Source organism: Castor canadensis, chromosome 13 (assembly GCF_047511655.1).
Source record: "Castor canadensis chromosome 13, mCasCan1.hap1v2, whole genome shotgun sequence".
Lineage (NCBI taxonomy): Eukaryota > Metazoa > Chordata > Mammalia > Rodentia > Castoridae > Castor > Castor canadensis.
The window spans coordinates 58383000-58404913 of NC_133398.1; the positions used below are offsets into that span (position 1 = coordinate 58383000).

General features: G+C 35.0%; 1 protein-coding gene across 22 annotated transcripts in view; it reads left to right on the top strand.

The window, feature by feature from the left end:
* Mpdz (multiple PDZ domain crumbs cell polarity complex component) overlaps positions 1–21543 on the top strand; it is a 170614-nt gene extending 149071 nt beyond the window's left edge. For 21 of the 22 annotated variants that reach the window (XM_074051850.1, XM_074051856.1, XM_074051855.1 and 18 more), the window contains 13 exons: positions 614–794; positions 2691–2836; positions 3557–3640; positions 3805–3998; positions 6128–6275; positions 9378–9464; positions 10336–10426; positions 11344–11387; positions 12185–12307; positions 13676–13780; positions 14350–14462; positions 15273–15396; positions 17711–21543. In XM_074051850.1, the coding sequence (XP_073907951.1) occupies positions 614–794; positions 2691–2836; positions 3557–3640; positions 3805–3998; positions 6128–6275; positions 9378–9464; positions 10336–10426; positions 11344–11387; positions 12185–12307; positions 13676–13780; positions 14350–14462; positions 15273–15396; positions 17711–17857 (1587 nt within the window). In that variant the 3' untranslated portion in view covers positions 17858–21543. The remainder of the gene's footprint in view (positions 1–613; positions 795–2690; positions 2837–3556; positions 3641–3804; positions 3999–6127; positions 6276–9377; positions 9465–10335; positions 10427–11343; positions 11388–12184; positions 12308–13675; positions 13781–14349; positions 14463–15272; positions 15397–17710) is intronic. The other variant, XM_074051863.1, reaches the window with a different exon arrangement.
* Positions 21544–21914: the final 371 nt, after the last annotated feature.

Sequence of the window (21914 nt, forward strand, 5' to 3'; positions counted from 1 at the left end):
CTTTTACGTTGTCTAGCAAGAAGCTTTAAGCCATTTTTTAAAAACTCAATTTTATTAACAGAATAGTTTGGATTCTTTAGTTCATAAATCTGTTTTTACTTTCCATTTGCCTTTATTTTTCTATTACATAGTTTTCCTATCTTGCATTTCTATGTGTTTGTTTTATTAAAAGTGTGTAAATTGCTTCAGATTCAGTTGAATCAGAATTTCTGTTTCTCTGAAGAATCAGAAATTAGGTAAAATGCCCCATGTGTCTTCTAAGATTCATATAAATGCACAAGAGTAACTAGAAATGTAAAAAGTTGAAAGCCTTGGACCTACATAAGGAAGAATTTGATCAGAACTAGAATTAGAGTAGAAATTAACCATGGCTTTGACTATATTGGGCATTTGGAGAAAGCAGAGAAAAACTGGAGCCATTTCTTTGGCTACCATTTGCCTCTGTCTCTTCTCTCAATGATGGATAGAATTAGATTCCAGCAATACTGATGATTTGTATTTGTATAAGTCTTCTAATTTGTGGGGTTCTTTTATTTACCGTTTTTCATTTAGTCACATATATATGCATTGTTTGGGCCACCCCCCCACACACTAATTTGTGTTTATTTGCCAGTTTATTAGCCTTCTGAAAACAGCAAAGACAACAGTAAGACTGACCATTTGTGCTGAGAATCCAGATTCCCAGACCATTCCTTCAGCAGCTGATGCAGCCACTGGAGAAGAACAGAGCAGCCTGCAGTCTCCCACAGTCCCACAGTCTGGTGTCCCTGAACTGGAACCAGAGCCAATGCGAAGTAAGGGCCACTCATGCGAGTCCTGCACACATGTCATGCTCAGCAGTGTCCTTCCTTGGGAGCCAAATGCCTGCTTGTGGCCGAGTGTGAAAGGGCTTAGTCAGGGAGCCCTTTGGTGAGAGGGGGTTTAAAGGAAGGGGCTCCTGAAGAAAGTATCCTGGACCCACAGATAGCAGATCTGTGTGCTGTGCATTAACCATCCATGGTGCCTTTGGAAAACCACCCTCCCACTGCAGCCTCATCTTCCTCTCTACAAGAGACTGGTCTTTGCTCTCCAGGATTCCCTTACTAAGGGTACCTGTGATTCCAGATATGTAACTAATGAATCAGAAATATCAGTTTATAGATCCTCTTTTTATAATCAGAAAGTAGTTTCTCCATGCCTCTGCATTTATCGAATGGATACAATGGTACTATTTCACAGCACTGCCTGTGACTCCAAAAATCTTAAAAATGCTAGTCATTTCCACATGCATAGTAGACATGAGTTCTGAAGCTGAGGTTTATTAGAATTTATATCAAACTACATGAAATAGATGTATGTGGACTATGAGACAGTGCTTTATTATATGAAGGCAAATTATTCTTTTAGTTACTTTTTAGAAAAATTACACTAGTGTATAATAAAATGGTAAATTCTAAGCTCTGCAGCTTCGGTTTTTTAAAAAATGATTTAAACACTTTGGGTTTTCTGCAGCAGAGGGTGGATGGTCTCCCCTGACCAATAATTGAAACATTCCATTTCTTTTGACAGGTTTTTAAGGAAACACTATTTTAAAACATTCATAGTTGTACAAAAAGTCTTAATACATCTCTGATGAAAGTAACCCTCTATTTAAAAAGACTGGATGATTTGCTGAAGTTAAAAGATTTTATGGAAATATTCTCATTTTTCAACTTTTATGTTGGTCTCTAAATAGCATTGTCTATAAAAAAGGAAATGTTAAGTGAAAGCTTAACATAAAAGAACATACCATGCACCTGTTCTTACCATTTCAGGAGCAAGAAAATAGTCTGTTTCTGATTTCCTAAAAAGAGAACATCTTGTCTACAGCATACGCTGCTCTACAAGTGTCCTAGCTTTCCCAAAACATGCTATTACTGTGTGCTTTTTGTTGTATCATAAAACATATGATATTATATGAAGACTTATAAAACAAGGTGTGGGATTATATTCTTCTTTTTCCATAATCTTTTCTTCTGTATTCAATTCTGAGCTATATGTATCAACAATTAATATCAGAATATAAAAAACATCAAGTGAGATCCATGGAGACAAACTTAAAATGCTTTGTGTGTGTGTGTGTGTGTGTGTGTGTGTGTGTGTGTGTGTATGAATTTATGCTCAGGATTGATTATGTAAGAATTGATGTTTGAAGATAAGAAGAAAGTGAAAAGAAAAACATAAAAAAGCTCTGCAAAGTAGGCACCAGGACCAAAATCAATCATATGCTTTGTGTTGTGTGGTTTTCCTTGAATGTGCTTCTAAGTCTGCAACATATGTCTGTTCTGAGACTTACAAATGTTTATTTCATAAAAAGTGTGTTTGGCTCCAGTGAAATGTAACCATCACATTGAAACTAGAGGTTCGGTCCAACTCTCTGTTCTTCCTTCATGTCCTGTCTTTTATCTCTAGAAATTTGAAAAGTATGGAATACCATAGTAAAATAATTAAACAAGTAATTTGTGCCCACTAACTGATACCTGATTTAATTTAGTCATATTTCTTTGATATTTTAAAATAAATAATAACTAAAAGATTTAAGGCAAATTTGAAGTCTTCTTTATTCTGTTACCCACTCCGTCCATCAAAGGCAACCTGTGTGGTGAATTTGACATATATGCCACTTAATCAGTTTTTATTTGTATGTCATTTCATAATAAATTTATTTTTAGGTTCAAGCAGATCATCCACACCAGCGATCTTTGCTTCTGATCCTGCAACCTGCCCCATTATCCCTGGCTGTGAAACAACAATTGAGATTTCCAAAGGGCGAACGGGACTAGGCCTGAGCATTGTTGGGGGATCTGACACGCTGCTGGTGAGTACCCACCAGATGTGCTGCAGCCATGTGGGCAGCCTTCAGAAGGTCTTGAGAGACCATGATGGGAGATTTCTGTCAGTTTTGCTAAATGAAATACAATGGGATGACAAAAATGTGTCTTAATTTATATGGCAAGTATTCAGCTATATAATGCCATTATGGGATTATAATTCAATATAATTATGGGATTATTAATTCAAATAAGCCATACTGACTCAGAAAGATTCTATTACATTTGTGGATGTGAATTTTAGGTTTTTTTAAATGTTTCTATCATTTCATCAGTCCTTGCCATATTTTGATTCCCATTTTGCTAATATCTAGGTTGAAAAATTGGATACTTTTTAGACAGGATTTTCTAACTGTCAAAATTACTTTAGTAAAAGGCAAAAGATTTATATGACCTGAAGAGAAAATACTTTAAAAATCATTTTTTTGTGGATCGGAAGAGTGATACATCTCTATTATATTAATATATATATATATCACTTATAAATTTTATGACATTTTCATTCAACCTCTGTATCATGAAAAAATAGAAACTTTTTTGAGCCTTGCAGCAAAAATTGTATTGTTATATATTTCCTTAAATTATGATATGCAGCTCATATATCGACCCACACGTGCATAACTCTTGACTGCTTGACTGTCTATGAATGTTCAGTATGCTTGGACTCCTTTCTTCTCACCATGCCTATGTTGTGTTTGGGCCCTTAGGGTGCCATTATTATCCATGAGGTTTATGAAGAAGGAGCAGCATGTAAAGATGGAAGACTCTGGGCTGGAGACCAGATTTTAGAGGTACAGATGCTTATTTTTGCCCTTCAAAAATAACGGAAAAGTAATAGGAAGGTGTGCTTCTTTCTTTGCTTCTTTCTCTCTCTCCTTTCTCCCTCCTTCTACCTTTCTTTTTTTTTTTTCAAGTACCTAACCTAATTCACCATCCGTGTCCCATTTTTGTACAGGTGAATGGAATTGACTTGAGAAAAGCCACTCATGATGAAGCAATCAATGTTCTGAGACAGACACCACAAAGAGTGCGACTGACACTCTACCGAGACGAGGCACCTTACAAAGAGGAGGATGTGTGTGATGCCCTCACCATTGAACTGCAGAAGAAGCCAGGAAAAGGCCTGGGATTAAGTATTGTTGGTAAAAGGTGTGACTGGGGAAGACAAATACAGTGTCTTTTGGAAATGATTGTGGCAGTAATAGAGTCTTTATAAATGGTTTGTGTTCTACAGGTAGCTGCCATTGGCCCACTCACTGAGGGGGCTTCGGAAGACACTGTTCTTGAACTTTTTCAATCAGTGTATTAGGAGATTTTGAAGATACTCAACAAAAAGCTATTTCGTAATTTTTAAGGGCCTGCTGTGTGCAAAAACACATTGGTTTCTGAGTAACAGAGTTAAATATTAAATGGTACCTGACCTCAAAAAACTCAGTCTGATGTATGAGAATTAAATATATTTTTGCAACAAATTAATGTATTGATGAATGACAGAAACACATTGTGGGGAAGCCACAAAAGCAATGGAGAAAGAGACCAAGTGATCCTATTTAAAAGAACTGTATTAGGAAAATTTCCAAGAAAAGAGGTGCCTGAGTTGAGGCTAAAAGGAATAAATGATAGTTGTTCTATTAACGGAGATGGAGGATATTCTAGGGAGAAGGGTTAGCATGACCAAGAATGTGCCATCAACAAGGGACCAGAAGCATAAAGCAGGGGGGTGAGGTATAATTAGAGCATGTATATAAATTCAGTACCTAATTTATTTAAATATTTGTATATATTTAGGGATATTTATATGTAAGTAGTAGTAACAAAAATTAAATTCCATAAATCTTTCATCTTTTTAGTATTATAAGCCTAGGATGATCATAATATACAAGATAACTAAACAAATGAAGTCAGCATTCAGTAAAAAACAACTCTGTTTTGCCAGTGGTCCTAAGTTAATAAGCAATATTTTTTACTCTTCAGATACCCACAATTTCAAAGCAGTTTATTTTTCCAGTGAATAAAAAAATCTGTGAAATTGTAACCTTTGTGTCCTAGTACCCTTTGGAAATAGACACTTCAGCATGGCAAAAACAGCACATGCTCACCTGGTTCTGCAGCAGTATTTCTGTATGAGAATAAAGGGACTTTTATAGACCTTTATTTTGTTCAGAGACAATTAAAGACTAACTTTTTTTTTAATGCTCAGAAATAATGTAGCATATTATTTGAATCCCAGTGGGAATGTGTCTGAAAACGTAGGCACTTCTTTTTAGAATACAGTATCAATAGTCTAGTTCCCATGAAATATGATACACATGTTGGGATACCAAGCTGCCACAACATGTGGGTCACCAGGATACTATAAAAACTTGTAATAATAAATCTTTTGTCTTGAGAAGAGCATACAAAGACTATCTGATCTAATACTCTTATTTCAAAAATAGAAAAGCCCAGGAACAGGTGGTATAATGGCTTGTTTGATGGCCATTGGCAAGAAGAAATGATAACATTTAGTTTTCACTATATACTTCTATTTACAGTTACTTTTGTATCTTTATAGGAAGTTTGAGGCTTTTATTTGTTTTTAGTTTTTTGGAAGGATTAGATTAAGATTAACATTTGCTCGTTTTAGATAAATCTCTCACATGAGAGTTAGCTGTAATGACTTAAAATAAAAACACCACAGTCATGGTAGTTTTGAGTAATAAGTGCTTTTGGTTTAAGATACATGTATGTTACTTATTTTCAATAATGTTAATGGTGTTAGTGATAGAGCAGCATATTTGCATAGCCATAGGTCAATATCCATTTAAGACTTTATGATGGTGTAGAAAGAATAATAGATTAAGCACCCAGAGAATCACTCTTAAATTCCATTTTTGCCATTTACTAGATGTGTGGCCTATAAAATAATAATAGCATCCACTTCTACTCATATCACCCACTTCTGTTCATAGTATGTAACTGATGAAGAATAAATATTCCTATGAACAGTCTTTTTAATCTGTGAAGTCTTAAGACATAAGCTATCACTTGTTCCAAAACATACTCTACTAACGTTGCCCAAGCATTGCTCAGATCAATAAGATGTTTTAAAGTAGACGATTTTTTCATTTAAAAATATTAGCTTTTTATCAAATTCAAGTATGATATATTTGATACATTGTAAGAACCTTTGTTAATGTTACAATGTACCCCCACCCAGTACAACTATAAAGGAAAAAAAAAAGCATTGCACTAAAGTTGAGGGAAACTAATAATATTGAAATTTAAAATTGTTTCAGAAATGATACTGGAGTATTTGTATCAGACATCGTCAAAGGAGGAATTGCAGATGCTGATGGGAGACTAATGCAGGGAGACCAGATATTAATGGTGAATGGAGAAGATGTCCGTAATGCCACCCAGGAAGCAGTTGCTGCTTTGCTAAAGGTGAAAATCAGATGCCAAAAAGAAAGTTTGTACTGAGGCTTGCCTCAAGTGGTAGAGCACTAGCATGCATGAGACCCTGGGTTCAATCCCCAGTACTGAAGAAAAAAGTAATAGTATGGAAGAAGAAAGAATTTAACATTTAACTGCCATTTCTCTCTATTTAATATGTCATCTCAAATGAAGTACATTTATATGTACAATAGCATATTTCAGTGACAGATTTCTAATAGGGTACTTAGGATTAGCTGCTATCTGTTGTTACATAGTTAATTATGGGCAGTAGGAATTATGAACCGAGTGTCCAAAATGTTAACAAATCTTTTATCTTTAAGGTGAGTATTGTATGTACCTTTCCTTGAAAGAAAAACACGTATTTAGACCACAAAAGTCTCAGCTTCCACTCTTCCATGTTTATTTCAGGATTTATTACTGCGACCTCAGTTTAAATGAAGATTATTATCTTGGGGATGGGCACCCTGAGGAAAGTGACTTGGCACATCTGCTCCATGTGGAGAGAAAGGTCCCCACAGCATGTCTGCAGATTATCCTTTAAGTTCATATTGGGTGGGTCAGTCTTACACAGTGAGGTGAACTTAAAGCAGATTCACTTGGCAGTACCTTCACTGTAATTATTCTAGCAGTTGTAAGGTCTCCACCCTTAGGGACCATTCTAAGCTTAAACACTTTTACAGATTTCTTCAAAAGAAAATTTCAAACTTATCTATGAAGGATAGTTTTCTGATTGGAAGGCAGAACCTGTCTCTTTTTTTAAAAAAAAAAGTTGTAATGTACAAAATAGTCACTTCTTAGTACTATAGACATATACCTTGTTAGGGAATATTCTAGTTTCTAGAGAGAATTTGTATCCCTATAAATAAATAAGGCAATGCTTATCTAATTGTTTTCTCTTACCTAATGTGTTTCAACATTGACTAGAAAATTCTCATCCTCAATCAGTGTCCCTGTCCTGGTTGTGTGTAAATGTGAGACCACAGATGGCTGTGTAGCAGGAGTCAAGCCGACAAGGGTCCAATACTAGTGGGAGCCTCTCAGTGCTGGGCTTCATGGATTTAGTTATCAACAAAAGCATATCTTAAAATCTCTTATTTCTTAGAGTTGTCAGTCATCAAAACAAGGTAATCAGAATTCTTTAAGGAACAATAGCTTCCTCTCAGATATAAATTAAAAACAAGTATTGCCTGGCACCTGTAATCTTAGGTACTTGGGAGTCTGAGATCAGGAGGATCAAGGTTTGAGGCCAGCCAAGGCAAATAGTTTGTGAGACCCATGCAAATAGCCAGAGTAAAATGGACTGAGGGTGTAATTGAAGTGGTAAAATACCTGCTTTACAAGTGCTAAAGCCCTGATCAAACCCCAGGGTCTGCCAGAAAAAAAGTTAACTCTGTAAGATTGACATATCTTAAAGAAAGAGGGAAGGAAGTATTCCTAAAACAATATGGTTTTGAAATCATTTAAACCATTCAGTTTTGAAACCAGTTTAGCAATAGATAATCAATGCCTTAAATAGTTATATAAGTTACATGTTTGGTTTTGCTGCTGCTTGTTAATGTTGTTGTTTTGACTTAGTAATTCATTTAAAAATTTTGTGTAACTAATTCTTAATATACAAAATGTGTACACATAAACTTTAAGTGATATTTGTAATAATAGGTAAATTGGCAGCAACATGTTTAACAAACTCTGCATTTGTCAATTATATTCCAAAGTGTTATGACAGATATGTCTGTTTAAAATGATGTTCATGACAATTATATTAACATGAAAAGATATATAATCAGCAGAGAAGATAAGAAAAAAATTCATTTACTATGTCAATATCACTATGTGAAATAAAATCTTCGAAGCTTTGTCACAGTAATTATAAGGCAGTTGTTACAAATACCCTGCATTTCCCCCTCTTCCTTTTTTCATTTTATTTTCAAATATTTCTTTGATTAGAAGGAACTGCTTTTATCATGGAAAAATTACTTTAATTGCTTATCATAATAAAAACCCTGAACTTAGAAAAATGTGTTATAGAGAGAGGAAAGAATTATAACATTACAACATTTCATAGTGAATAATTAATGTAGGGGCTTGAGAGCCTCTGTAGTTATACAAGCCAAAAACATAAACAGGTCCAAAAAGGGTGTGTTGAGTTTTGGGCTACAAAGCCTGGGCCCAACAATACAAACAAAATCAGATTACAGGCCATGTTTTGACCTTTCAAAGTTTGTTCCATGGCCAACCTGTTGAAGAGCACAGTTCCCTTGTACCTGCTCAGATGCAGCGTAATAATGTCAAAGTCCAGTGTTTATATTAATACTACTTTGCCCTAGACACTGTCATAAGCACTGTACCTGGATTACTTTTAACAGCAATCTGTAATGCTTACATTTTTAAAATGCAGAATAGCAGATATATCAAGGTCAGACATCCATATGATCACCCAGCTAGTAAATCACAACCTCAATTTAAGTCAGTGTTTGTCTAACTCCAAAAATTCCAGGATCTCAAGCACCAAACTCATGCTATTTTCAGTATTAGACTGCAAGCATTTCTTGCATACCTATTGCTTATTTTTAAAGGACTACAGTGAAATTGTCTTTAATTCTTACTTTGCATTTATAGCAATCTTTATTTAAGTATTGTGCAATGGGGCTAGTCAGCTATATTATGACAACAGAGACTTTACACAGTTAGCAGAGTACCTCTCCTATTAAGAGCAAAACAAATTTGTGATGGTTCTATTGTTTTGTTTCTTTTTTAAACCCTGAGTTATTCAGTTAATTCAGACTAAGTTTGTATGTTTTATGTGAAATTGCACAATTCTCACTTTCTCTTTGCCTTGGTAGAAAAAGTCTCCATATAAATTATGAAGTAATGATACAGACAGTGTTGCTGTTACTGTTTGTTATTACTTTTATTAGTTCTAATATTTTTACAAAGACATTTCTCTCAAAAGCGTAGAGGTGTCCTTGCCTGTGGAAATCATAAAAGGAAGATGTCTTTCAAATCTCAGTCTTGAAAGTACACTATGTTTTCCTAAAGATGACTATAGAATTTTACTTAACAAGTTTTATAAAACAACTATTTCCCCAGTGCTCCCTAGGCACAGTAACCCTGGAAGTTGGAAGAATCAAAGCTGGCCCATTCCATTCAGAGAGGAGGCCTTCTCAAAGCAGCCAGGTAGGTAGTTGTGAAATTCATCAGGGTGACCAGTTCAGGTGTCTAGTAGAAGAGAGTAAAGACAGCTTTATGCAGGGTCCTTCTGGAGGCATGGACACAGGTCTGCCCCCTGGCAGCATGTGACTGAGGGCACACTTTGAGTTAGGGAAGAACAAGAGATGAGCATGCAGGTAGATAAGGTATAACGCTCGAGTCATTTAAACCATTCTCAGGAACTTGGTTTTACACATTCTTCTTTTTTCTAGAGTCTTAAAAGTTAACCAACTACTAGGTGTAAAGCCTATCAAAATAATACATTTTAAGATATAAAAAGTATTCAGCTGAAAAATCTCATATAGGTGAGTGTTTAAAATATGTATAAAACATGATGTTAAAATAATTCAAGTCTTGGAAAACCCCTGTCCTCAACCCTGCCTTCTCATGACAGAAGCCTGTTTCATGAGTTGATCCTTAAAGACTGTTTACTCACTTCCTTAATTACCACCATTAGTTTCCTACGAACTGGCCCTAATTCTACAGTTCTTTAAGTCCTAGTCTTTTTCCATCATTTGTTCAAATTTAGAAAGAAAGCCTGAATGAAATTATAAAAATCCACTAAAATTGTAGGTAGATTGATGCTACATTCCTTTACTCTTTTAGCTTCAATTTGATTATGTAAGTAAGCAAATTGTTCCTTAAAAAGAAAAGTATATAGAACCTGTGTTTAAATTACCCTTCAAATTATCCATTGCTACTTTTGCATAATATTATTCCTCTCTAGATGCAATAAAAGGATTGAATTCTGAAATAAGTGGTATTTAGCAGGTATACCCTAACTGGTATTTCAGGGGAATTCCTAGAAATTTCTAAAGTAATTGTTGCGTATTTATAGGTGAGTGAAGGCAGCCTGTCATCTTTTACTCTTCCACTCTCTGGAATAAGTACATCTGAGTTGTTGGAAAGTAGCTCAAAGAAGAATGCACGTAAGTTTGGTTCAATATTTTAAGCATGATTTACCAGTATGAATTTTGACTGTTAATACTGGCTTTTTTTATTGTTTACCTCTGAGTTCTTCCCCACCCCAAAATTATCCCATACTCTTAAGTATGTGTACAAAAATATATTGGCCAAAAATCTGAATAACATGAAGTTGTGCCTTTGGGCAGCTTTTCCCATTTGATGTTTATCCTGCAAGATATATGAAACATTATGATCAGGATTCTGTAATTTTTTTTTCTTACCAAAGCAGATTGGCATATTTGATTCTGTTTCCTTTCTCTGTTTAATGTAACTCCAAAAAAATCAGAAAAATGCCATTAAGTGAAGCTACCTACTTCCATGAAAATTGCAAAAATTTTGAGAACATTAATATGATCCTCCTGTGTTTTAATTACATGAAATCATGATGTAGAGGGGTTTTTGGCTTGGTGCATTGGTTGAGAGTTGTTCAAATTGAAGAAACTGACCATATGGCAAACTGTGTTTGCAATGTGGCTAATATTCTAGAAATTTAGGCACTTAAGTCCATGGAGCTTTTTAATGCATGTGTGACTATTCCTCTCAGCTGTGTATGCATCTTTTTATTCAAAGCACATTCTGTCCTTGACTCATTTAAAGTGGATTATACAGTTATATAATCAATGCTTAAAATGAGAGGAAGAAATGGGATGGTATGTACATTTTTCAACTAGAGAAATAAAGAATTCATATGTGAGACAGCTCTAATCTTGTGTAGTGCTAGTAACTGAGTACTGCCTTTCAGAAAAACAAAAATAAGATAGCCCATTTAATCCCATCCACCTCCATCTACTGGCTAGAATTAAAATGAGCAAAAAGATGATTTAATAACCATGTTTTTCTCTTTCTTTCTTTCTTTCTTTTTTTTTTTTTGCCTTTACAGTTGCATCTGAAATACAGGGATTAAGAACAGTTGAAATAAAAAAGGTACTTGGTGTCTTCTGAAGCATCTTCATTTGTATTTTCCTATTAAGTATTTTACTGCTTTAAAGTTCCCATCTGAAAAAAAGAATGTGTATATTGTATATGGTAGAAATAGTACAATGCAGTCTTTGTTGATTTCGTAATTATGATACTGCATTTGAAAAATCACTGCTTATATGTTCTGTACTATAAAAATGACATCACCCTGACCCCACACTACACAGTTCCCTGCCTCTCACTTACATCAGTCAGTCAGTAAGCCATTCTCTTCAGCAGATGCTTCCAGTTCTTCTGAAACAGAATTCCCTGCAGCCATGCATAAGAGAAGAAAGTAAAGAAGCTATGGCTTATTGAGCCTTTACCATGTGCTGAACATTCTGGTAGAAACTTTATGTCATGTGTACTTAGTAATGACTGCAGCCTTTTGTGACAGGCACTGTTACGTCCATTTTATAAATGAAGATCCACTGGTTGATTGGGAGGACTCATTCTAGGTCACAAGGTTTGAAAGCATGGGTTCCTGGCTTTGAACACAGACCTCTTTAATTCTCAAATTGTATTTTTTTCACTTTGTGAATTTACCTCTTTCTCATCAGTCCTACAATAGGATTTCCTTTTAGTGTGTCTTAATTGCTTTTATTTCCTAAACACGTGCTCATTTTCTTAAACCATACTACAGATCTATGTCAAATAAAGTAATAGTTTTTTTGAGCTACATTTTCACACCTAAAAGATCAGAGTTGATGATAGTATAAACAAAAAGTCAATTAAATGACCAAAATGTATCTGTTCTGTGGCAGGGGCCTACTGACTCACTGGGAATCAGCATTGCTGGAGGAGTGGGCAGCCCACTTGGGGATGTTCCAATATTTATTGCAATGATGCACCCAAATGGTGTTGCAGCTCAGACCCAGAAACTCAGAGTAAGTTTTACTAATAACTATAGTAGCCCAAACAATAAACAATATACCAAACTTTTTTTTTTTCAACAAACCCTTTAAATCTGGTCACCTATAGCAAGACTGTTTTAAATGTTTGTATTTGCTTTTAAGTCAACTAATCAAGCCATAGTAGGGCTTGATTTGAATAAAAGAGTAAGAAAAATTAGAGGATAAGAGCAACGATGTTGTCTAATGCAAATTTGCAAGTAAATGAAATGGGAAGATTTATAGTCATCTCTATATATTTTTATTACACGTTTAACATTCTGTGGAACAATTTAAAAGAAAGCCAAGTATTTTCTGAACACCAGTATGAAGTGAAACTTTTCCCTTACGTGTTTCATTGGTTTAAATATTGGTTTAACCTTATTATATTGAAAAATATCATTTATATGTATTTGATTATAAATTCTGCAAAAATTTAATGTAAATGTGACTTGCAATATTATAAAACTATACAAAATGTGCTTCAAGGGATTATCCAAATATAGATCCCTATGATGGAACCTAGGCTAACTGCCCAGCTGTGAAATCACACGACTGTTGTTTTAAGGAAACTCAGTCTCTGTGAAGCAAAATCTCTGTGGTCTCATACTTTAAACAAAAGCTCATATTAATTTAAATAGTTTCTAGGTTGAGAGTGATTCAGCCTCTTATGATTTCTAAACATATGGCTGACACTTAAAACCTGATTGAACACATACCACAGTGGTTAGCAAACTTTTCTGAAGGACAGATAGTATTTTAGGCTCTTTGGGACATAGGAATCTCTGTTGCAACCTCTCCACTCTGCCCTCTGAAACAGCCAGATGAACACGGCTGTCTTCCAACCAAGTTTTATTAACCCAAGTAGGCATTAGGCCAGATTTTGCCTATGGGGCTTGGTTTGCCAACTCCTGAGTTAGGGCCACATCTAATAACTCTAGTGACAGTGCCCAGGGAAGTTCTGTTTTACACGATACTGATATTTTATTATTTTAATAGGAAGTAATATCTTACCCAGGAGAAATGATTAAAAGGGAAGAATGATTTTTTTCCTTCCCCACTCCCAGAGCTATGTAGAAATCACTGTGCCGCTAGAGGCATGGCTCAAGTGGTAAAGTGCCTGCCTAGCACATACAAAGTCCTGAGTCCCTAAGTTCAAATCCCAGTACCACCCCTGAAAAAGAAAAAGAGTCTGCGTAGAAATCACTCTCACCACTTCTTTTTGTGATGGTTCTTTGAATTTTCCTTGGTTTATTTCAGTGGCTGGTGGCAGTATCCATGTGATGTGGATGACAGAGGAGACCATGATGCTCTCAGAGTCCCACTTTGCTTTAGCAGATGGTTATTTCTTTCTCTCCTTTGCAGGTTGGGGATAGGATTGTCACTATCTGTGGCACATCCACTGAGGGGATGACACACACTCAAGCAGTTAATTTACTGAAAAATGCCTCTGGCTCCATTGAAATGCAGGTAAGGTTTTTATCCCAAGCACTATTCAGAATATAGATAGCTTGAGGACACAGGAGCTTTCAATTTTGAAGCAGTAAAAATTATTAAATCTCCTGCTATTATTTTATTTAATCTATCCCTTATACATAAATGATTAAATTGATAGCTCTAAGAAAATATGTATGAGACACCCTGTGTAACATGTTATCCTAATGCATTCATTGTTTCATTCTTTATAGCTAAGGGGAAAAACATAGGGCCTTAGCAATAAATGATTAATTGCTAAGTAGTGTGAGTGAGTGGCTTATATTCTAAAGATCTTTAAAAAATAATTGTTCATGAGACCATGTTTTAAAAGTATCAAAGAACACTGTGGAATTGAATTATATTATTTTTACTATCTGAACAATTAAGAGGCCTCTGTACCTTGTGAAATTTCTTTCTTTTTGGTTGTGTTTTAATCATGTCTATGATTAAGTGGACAATAAAATGCACATCTTAATCCAAATGTTCTTTTTGAAGAAAAATGACTGGTGTCTCCCTAGCAACATGAACATGTGTTTTTCTTTCTACACTTCCCCTGTGCACAGGTGGTTGCTGGAGGAGATGTGAGTGTGGTCACAGGTCATCAGCAGGAGCCTGTCAATTCTAGTCTTTCTTTCACTGGGCTGACGTCAAGCAGTATTTTTCAGGATGATTTAGGGTGAGCTCATGTATTATAGTTGGTATATCATTTGTTGCTTGCAGATCAAGTCTTCCTGGAAGTTGAACTCTCTGTACTATATTTCTAGCACTGTCAAATAACTGGCATGGGTTTAGCTAATAAAAGTAAAATCAACAAATAAAGACAGATAGCTATGTATCCATCTCTGATTTTTGGAAGGAACATTTTACTCTGCTGTCCACACCATGCATGACATGGAATGAATTACATTTATCTTTTAAATTTTTCTATTGCTGCCTACTCATTTAATGTCTTTTTGATTAAAAAAGCCACTGGATTGGATAATAACATTGGATACAAAAGCATTAGAAAATAGGACGAGTAAAGAGTGCCACATTAGAATTTTGAAATAATTTGATGTAGCTTTTACAATGCTTGTAATCGATTTTCTCTCTGAGCTGGGAGTTGTGACATTTACGACTTACTTCATGATAGCCCCCTGAACTTCAGCCCTCTCACTTTAAATAAACTAGAAAAAGAATGAGGTTCTCTGTGCCATGAGAACATGCCATGAATGTTAGTTTAAGGCAACTGTAGATGAGTAATAGAATTAGGGTGCTAAGTAGGATTTTATTAGATTATGTAAATTTCAAATACTGAACACAGCATGCATTGACAATTTAAGCATCCCCAAAATACCAATAATATACTTCCTGGCAGTAGTATAGAGAAGTATGCTAGCTCTAGGTAGATGTCAGATAATGTATAACTTACAGATTCAAATATATGTATGTATATATAATATATACATCTAAATTCCAAACCTCCTTTCTCCTTCCTTTTCTGTAGACCTCCGCAGTGTAAGTCTATCACCCTAGACCGAGGACCAGATGGCTTGGGCTTCAGTATAGTAGGAGGGTATGGCAGTGCTCATGGAGACTTGCCCATTTATGTGAAAACAGTGTTTGTAAAGGTGAGCTCGCAAATTTTAACCATTCTCTTCCCTGCTAAACATTCATTAACAGTGGTCAACAGCTGGCTTATTAGTTTATGGCCTGAGGTAATGCCAAATGCTTACCAGTTGATCATTTTCTTTCTAAACTCCCTTCAGGAATAGGTCATTAAATATTTTTTGTCAAATTTGGAGTTCAGTTATTTTTAAAGGAAAGTAGACTGAAATTGAAACTCCATGGAAATTCAAAAATATCCATAAAAATAATAATGATCTTAAGGTAGTAAGGCCTATTCTTTTACTTTGAAGATAAGTTGAATGTGATTGCTTTTTGAAAATGGAACCTTTCAAATATATATGCTGTAGAGAAATGGCATGTTTTCTTTGCATTTTTTTTGTTGATGTGAAATGCAAAATAGGTTCAGAAGTACTTAAAATGCATATGCAAATTAACTAAGGAACATTTATTTTACATGTTTAATTTCATTGATTAAAATAGAAAAAAATACTAAAAAATTAAAATCAGGAGTGTCCAGCAGCCCTATCAGCTACTTGCAATCAAAGGGTTTGATAGTGTATATAGTTATAATCATATAATAACCAATTCTATCTTAAGAATGTTTAGAATAAGAATAAAGATATTGTAACATTGACAAAGCTAATAAAAATAATCTAAACCCATATAATGATTCCTGTTATGCTACTGAGATATATTTTCAGGAGCTACAAAATTGAACAATATTCCCTGCAGAAGAAAACCTAGAATCTCAAAAGTTTATTGTATAAAGAAACAGAATTTATGCCAAGCCCGTTCAGAGATTTCAAAGACAGGCATGGTAGCACATGTATATGATCTGAGCACTGAGGAGGAGAAGGCAGAGGACCAGCTGAGCTACAAAATGAGACCCTATCTCAAAAATAAAACATAAGCCAGCAATGGTGACTCATACCTATAAACCCAGCTACCTGGGAGGTAAAGATAGAAGGACTGCTATTTGAGGGTTAGCCTGGGAAAAAATAATTAGCAAGATCCTATCTCAAAGAACACGCTGGACTCGGTGGTCACACCTATAACCCCAACTACATGGGAGGCATGTATAGAAGGATCATGGTTTGAGAAAAAAGCATGAAACCCTATCTTTAGGTCCTATCTCGGGGGCTGGTACCAGTGGGAGGGGGGAGGATGTGGGGAAAGGTTGTAGGAGGGTGAATATGGTGCAAATACTGTGTATACAAGTATGTAAATGGAAAAATGAGACCTGCTGAAACTATTCCAGGAATGGGATAGGGGGGAGATAAAGGAGAATGATGGAGGGGGTGAATTCAAGTAGGATATATTTGATAAGAACTCCGGTAAGTGCCACAGTGTACCCCCAGCACAACAATAAAAAAGAAAAAGAAAGAAAAAAAGATCACTGGGAAAATGGACATGTATTGTCCTTCTAATGTGAGTTATTTATGAAAAAAATTATCTTGATGACATCTGAGTTTTTTATTACAGATATAGTTATATGTTCATGCGAACTGTTAGAAATAAAGTCAGCCCACATAAAATAGTGTAGAGCCAAAAGGACTGGGAGTGTGGCTCAAGTAAGGCCCTGAGTTCCAAACCCTATTATTGCCAGAAAATAATAGTAAAATATAATAAAAAAGATTTGATACACAGGGACTTTACTATTATGGTCCTTTAGTTTATGGAAGTTTCATTCTATTGTTTTGGGGAAAACATGTTACTATTTTCAACCAATTTAAAGTGCTATACTTACAGCTGGCTATCGGCTTAATTTATGAAATTTTTTAAAAAGCTATTGGTATGTATAAAAATGCAAATATCATTTGCCAATGGATAAAAAAAATCATGCATTTCTTTTCCTCAGACTAGGAACAATTTATTTAAGGCATGCTAGTTAGAACATATTTTAAAAATTTGATCATGATAGAACTCCTCATTAACTTTTCCATATATCTAATCTTATTTTTAATTGCATAGCATGCCTTAAAACAGCAATGTCTGTGTTTAATCTTAATTATTTAGGGCCTATAGAAATATGAAGAATCCAGTCTAGGGATGTAGCTTAGTGGTAGAGTGCTTATGTGTGAGGACCTGGGTTTGATCTCCAGTCCTAAAAAAAAACAAAAAAAGGAAGAAAACTTCTTCTAATCTTTTGAAGTAAGAGCCAAGAAAGCTTGAGCAGCCTTTCTTTTCAAAGCCACAGAAAGACATAGAATTAGCAATACTTTTTGTTTACTTGTTTGGCTTTTCTTTTTTGACAGAGGTTGGGAGTGAAGAGAATTGCTGGAATCAGAAGTAAACAAGTCTGCTTTATGATTTCAGGGAGCAGCCTCTGAAGATGGCCGTCTAAAAAGGGGTGATCAGATCATTGCTGTTAATGGGCAGAGTCTAGAAGGAGTAACCCATGAAGAAGCTGTTGCCATCCTTAAGCGGACAAAAGGCTCTGTCACCTTAATGGTTCTCTCCTGAATTGGCTACCAGAATTGAACCAACCCAGCCTGTCACTCACCTCCCTCTGTAAGGACAATGGAACTGGTCTTATGGATGACATTTCCTATACTTGTACATGGGGTCTTCAAAACTGTAGGGGAAAAACAACATTTAAGCTTGTTTTTCTTATCTGGAAATGATTTTCTTACTGATAGCCTAACATTTTTCCTTTCCCCTTGCATCTTGTAAACCTAAACTCAAAGAGAAGGAATTTTTACATAAGTATATCTAGTTTTTCCTTTGAAGATATCCAATATCTTACAGTCACATGAAAAAAAATTATTATATGCTAATCATGTTAGTAAAGAAAAAAATAATTCTAAAGCTAGCAAGAAAAATGGTTTCAGTGAATAAGGGTGGAAAATAAAAATATACAATAAAGAAGAAAATCTTGGTAAGTTTTATAAAAATGTTTCAATTTGGCAATCCATCTCCTCTCCCTACACCAAACCTTAAAAAATATGATTCAAAATTTAAATATTTTTAGTATTTTAAAGTCTTGAATATTACAAAAATTGCATCTTCCCACCTCTAATACACTTTTTCCTGCTCTAATTGTTTTCTTTACTTGAGTAAATAGCAAATATATGAAACAATGTTCCTAAATTTTGTAAAGAAATCATATTTAATGCATAATTTGATGCTCATTTTCATTTTTTGACTTGTTACAAAGTATTTTCGTGTTGCTAAAAGAAAAATGATGATGTTACCCAATATTGACATGCTAATCATGGAGGCCACATAGAAGGATCCAGGATCGTTTAGTGCTCATTTTAACAACTGATGCAACCCTGAAAATGTATTAAAATGCTGTACAATTGTTTTTCAATTAATATTAATCTTTCAATTAATATTAATCTAAACAATGTGTTAATAATTATTTTGGTTGTATGCCATTAGTAAATTGATAAATTACAGGGATTAGCCTAACTTAATTTAATTGCCTTATATTAACATTTATAATACAATAGTTTGAGACTAAGGGAAACAGATGGAGCTGTTTATTGAGACAACTTGTGAGAAATTATCATGTGTTCATTCCCATTTTAGAGCGTGAAACTCCTACATTAGAATATATAAAGTCATTTTAAATATTATCTATATTTGCAGCAGAAGTAGTGTACAGATATTTTATTATAGCATTTTTGTGTAAATGCAGAATTAAAGTGAATAAATAAGATTCCGTAATACACAATAAAAAAGCCAGTGTTTTTTGTTTGTTCTTTTTACTGGGGACAAGCTTTATTGTATTGTTCAAGATTTACTGTTTAAAATTGATTTTATCATGTCTAGTCATATATTCTATTAGAAGAACTTTAGAAAATATGAAATGAACAATATTTTTTGCCTCCACATAATTTTCTAACACTAAAGATTCACAGACTCATAGAATAGAGGAAGGTGTTATTTTGGAGGAGAGTGTCCTGACTAGGTATATTTTTCTGGGGTCCTATTCATGCAATAATATTTGAAGTTGTTCTTAGGTTAGTAAAGAGCTCAAGTGTATTCAGATGGAAAATCGTAATGAGCATTATTTATTTTAGTAAATAAAAAGGTCTGATTTGAGCATTGAGCAAGGAATTAGGGAGCCTTTGCCTCACCAGTTCTGCTCCCAAACTAGGTAATGAGAATATACACTCCCTTTGACTGGCCTCATCTGTACAATGATAGGCCTTTTTCATCTAAAAGTTTAGATTTAATTCTAATATATAAGAAAATATTTCTTATATAATAATTCTGTGATTCTAGTTGACCTTACAAAATGAATGGACAAAACTATATATTATAATAATTCCTCAATCATTATAAATTGAGGTACATAAATGTAACAAGATTCATTTACCATCCCAGTGATGTGTCCAACTTCTTAGCATTATTTAATGGCCCTCCCTCATGAAAGTATGCTAGAATCCTTTCATGGTAAGCTAATAAAAGCTGAACTGACAACTTTTGCAAGTTTGAACTTGCAGAGATTTTAGTAGACATGCTATATCAATACTACATGGGTCAAATTAAGGCTTGAGTTATATGTGAGAGTACCTCCAAAGAGAACAGCCCAGTAGATATCTGTCCTTGATTAAATAGTATTCCCCAAAATTCATGTGCACCTGGAACCTCAGAATGTGAACTTTGGGAATATAGTCTTTGCAGGTGTAATTAGTTAAGGTCTTATTTAAATCAGAGTAAGTCCTATGACTGGTTTCCTTAAAAGGCTGAATGGAGACACAGAGACATTGGAGAAGGCCTTGTAAAGATGGAGGAAATAAGCCAAGGTTAGCCTAGGACCTCAGAAGCTAGAGAGGCAAGGATATTTCTCTCTGGCCCTTATAAGGACATTGGCCTCCTTGACACCTTTTCAGATTTATGGCCTCCAGAGCTGTGAGAAAATAAATTTCTATTCTTTTAAGTCACCCATTTGTGGTACTTTGTTACAGAAACCCTAGAAAACTAATTGTTGTTTTTTTATATATATATTGAGCTATTGTCAGTGGCCTGGCTAACAGAACAGATATTGAATTGTTGACAATAAGAAGATCATAGCTGGGTGCCAGTGACTCATGCCTGTAATCCTAGCTATTTGGGAGGCAGAGATCATCAGGAGGATCATAGCTCAAAGCCAGCCTGGAAAAATATTTTGTGAGACCTTATCTCAAAAATACCCAATGCAAAAAAGGGCTATCAGAGTGGCTCCAGTTGTAGAGCACCTGCCTAGCAAGCATGAGACCCTGAATTCAAACCCTAGTACCATTTAAAAAAGAAAGAAAGAAGGAAGGAAGGAAGGAGGGAGGAAAAAAATCATAGCACATGAAAGAGAAGAGAAAGGGAAGGAAGAAGGAAGAAACAAAGTTTGAAAGGAAAACTTTGGAGAGAAGTAACAAAGACTAATGCTTCCTATGTTTTTCTTTTCTGGAAATAAAATTTTTCTGTGGTAAAGGAAGAAAGTGAGAAAAAAGCTTAAACTAAGATTAATATTATAGTGTTTATGTTGTGTACAACACAGTTGATCACCTGTGAATTCAATATAATTAGTAAATGAAACTGGAGAATACTATAGATTTCTAATGTTGTTCCTTAATACTCCAAAAGGATAATATAGCAATCATAGAAGGTTTCATTTTAGTGCTTCTAGTTTATAGCAGCAGAAATAGCAAGGAGAGTAGCAAGTCAGCTAGTCATGGCAGCTCATGTCTGTAATCCCAGTTACTCGGAAGGTGAAGGCAGGAGGATCAACAATTCAGAGCCAGCCCAGTATAGTTATCAAGACCCTATCTCAAAAACAAAACAGAAACAAAGTGACTGAGAACATGGCTCAAGTGGCAGAGGGCTTCCCTAGAAAGTTCAAAGCCTTGAGAGAGAGAGAAAGAGAGATTCAGAAGACAGAATCCATACATCAGAACAGTCAAGGAGTCTGAAGCATGAAAAGATTAAGGGTAATGAAGAAGACAAGAAAGGGGAGGAGAGGGTTTTTTTTGTTTTGTTTTGTTTTTTTAAGGGGATGAGGGTTGTTTCATTTTTTTTGTTCATCGTAAGAATCTTGAGAGCTAGGGATGTACTCAAGTACTTGAGTGCCAGCCTAGCAAGTGCAGGACCCTGAATTCAAACTCCAGTACTACCAAGAAAAAAAAAAAAAAAGAATATGAAGACGTAAAGGAACTAGCTCTTTCTTCTCTGATGTAGCACCCCTCTTCAGATCTCAGTCAGAATGAAGGACGAGTTGAAAGGATGCCTGCAGAGACAAACGAGAGTAAAAGGCTTTTTTTTTTTTGTTTGAAGCTATGGAATGTCATAACTATCATCACCTGCTTTCAGCAGCCCTGGTGTGTTGTTTCAAGTTCCTGACAGATATTCTGGAATGCATTTGATTTGTGCACTGATGTTCTTCAACCTTGTCTACCAGGAATTAATGTATAACTTTGCCCCTTTACAGGGAATTATGTGTAAGGCTGGGTGGGCCTCCTTAACTCAAGAGAAAAAGAGCTGTTGCCAGCAAGAAAATTTCTGAATAAAAGTATGGAAAGCAAGCGTTCCTCACGAT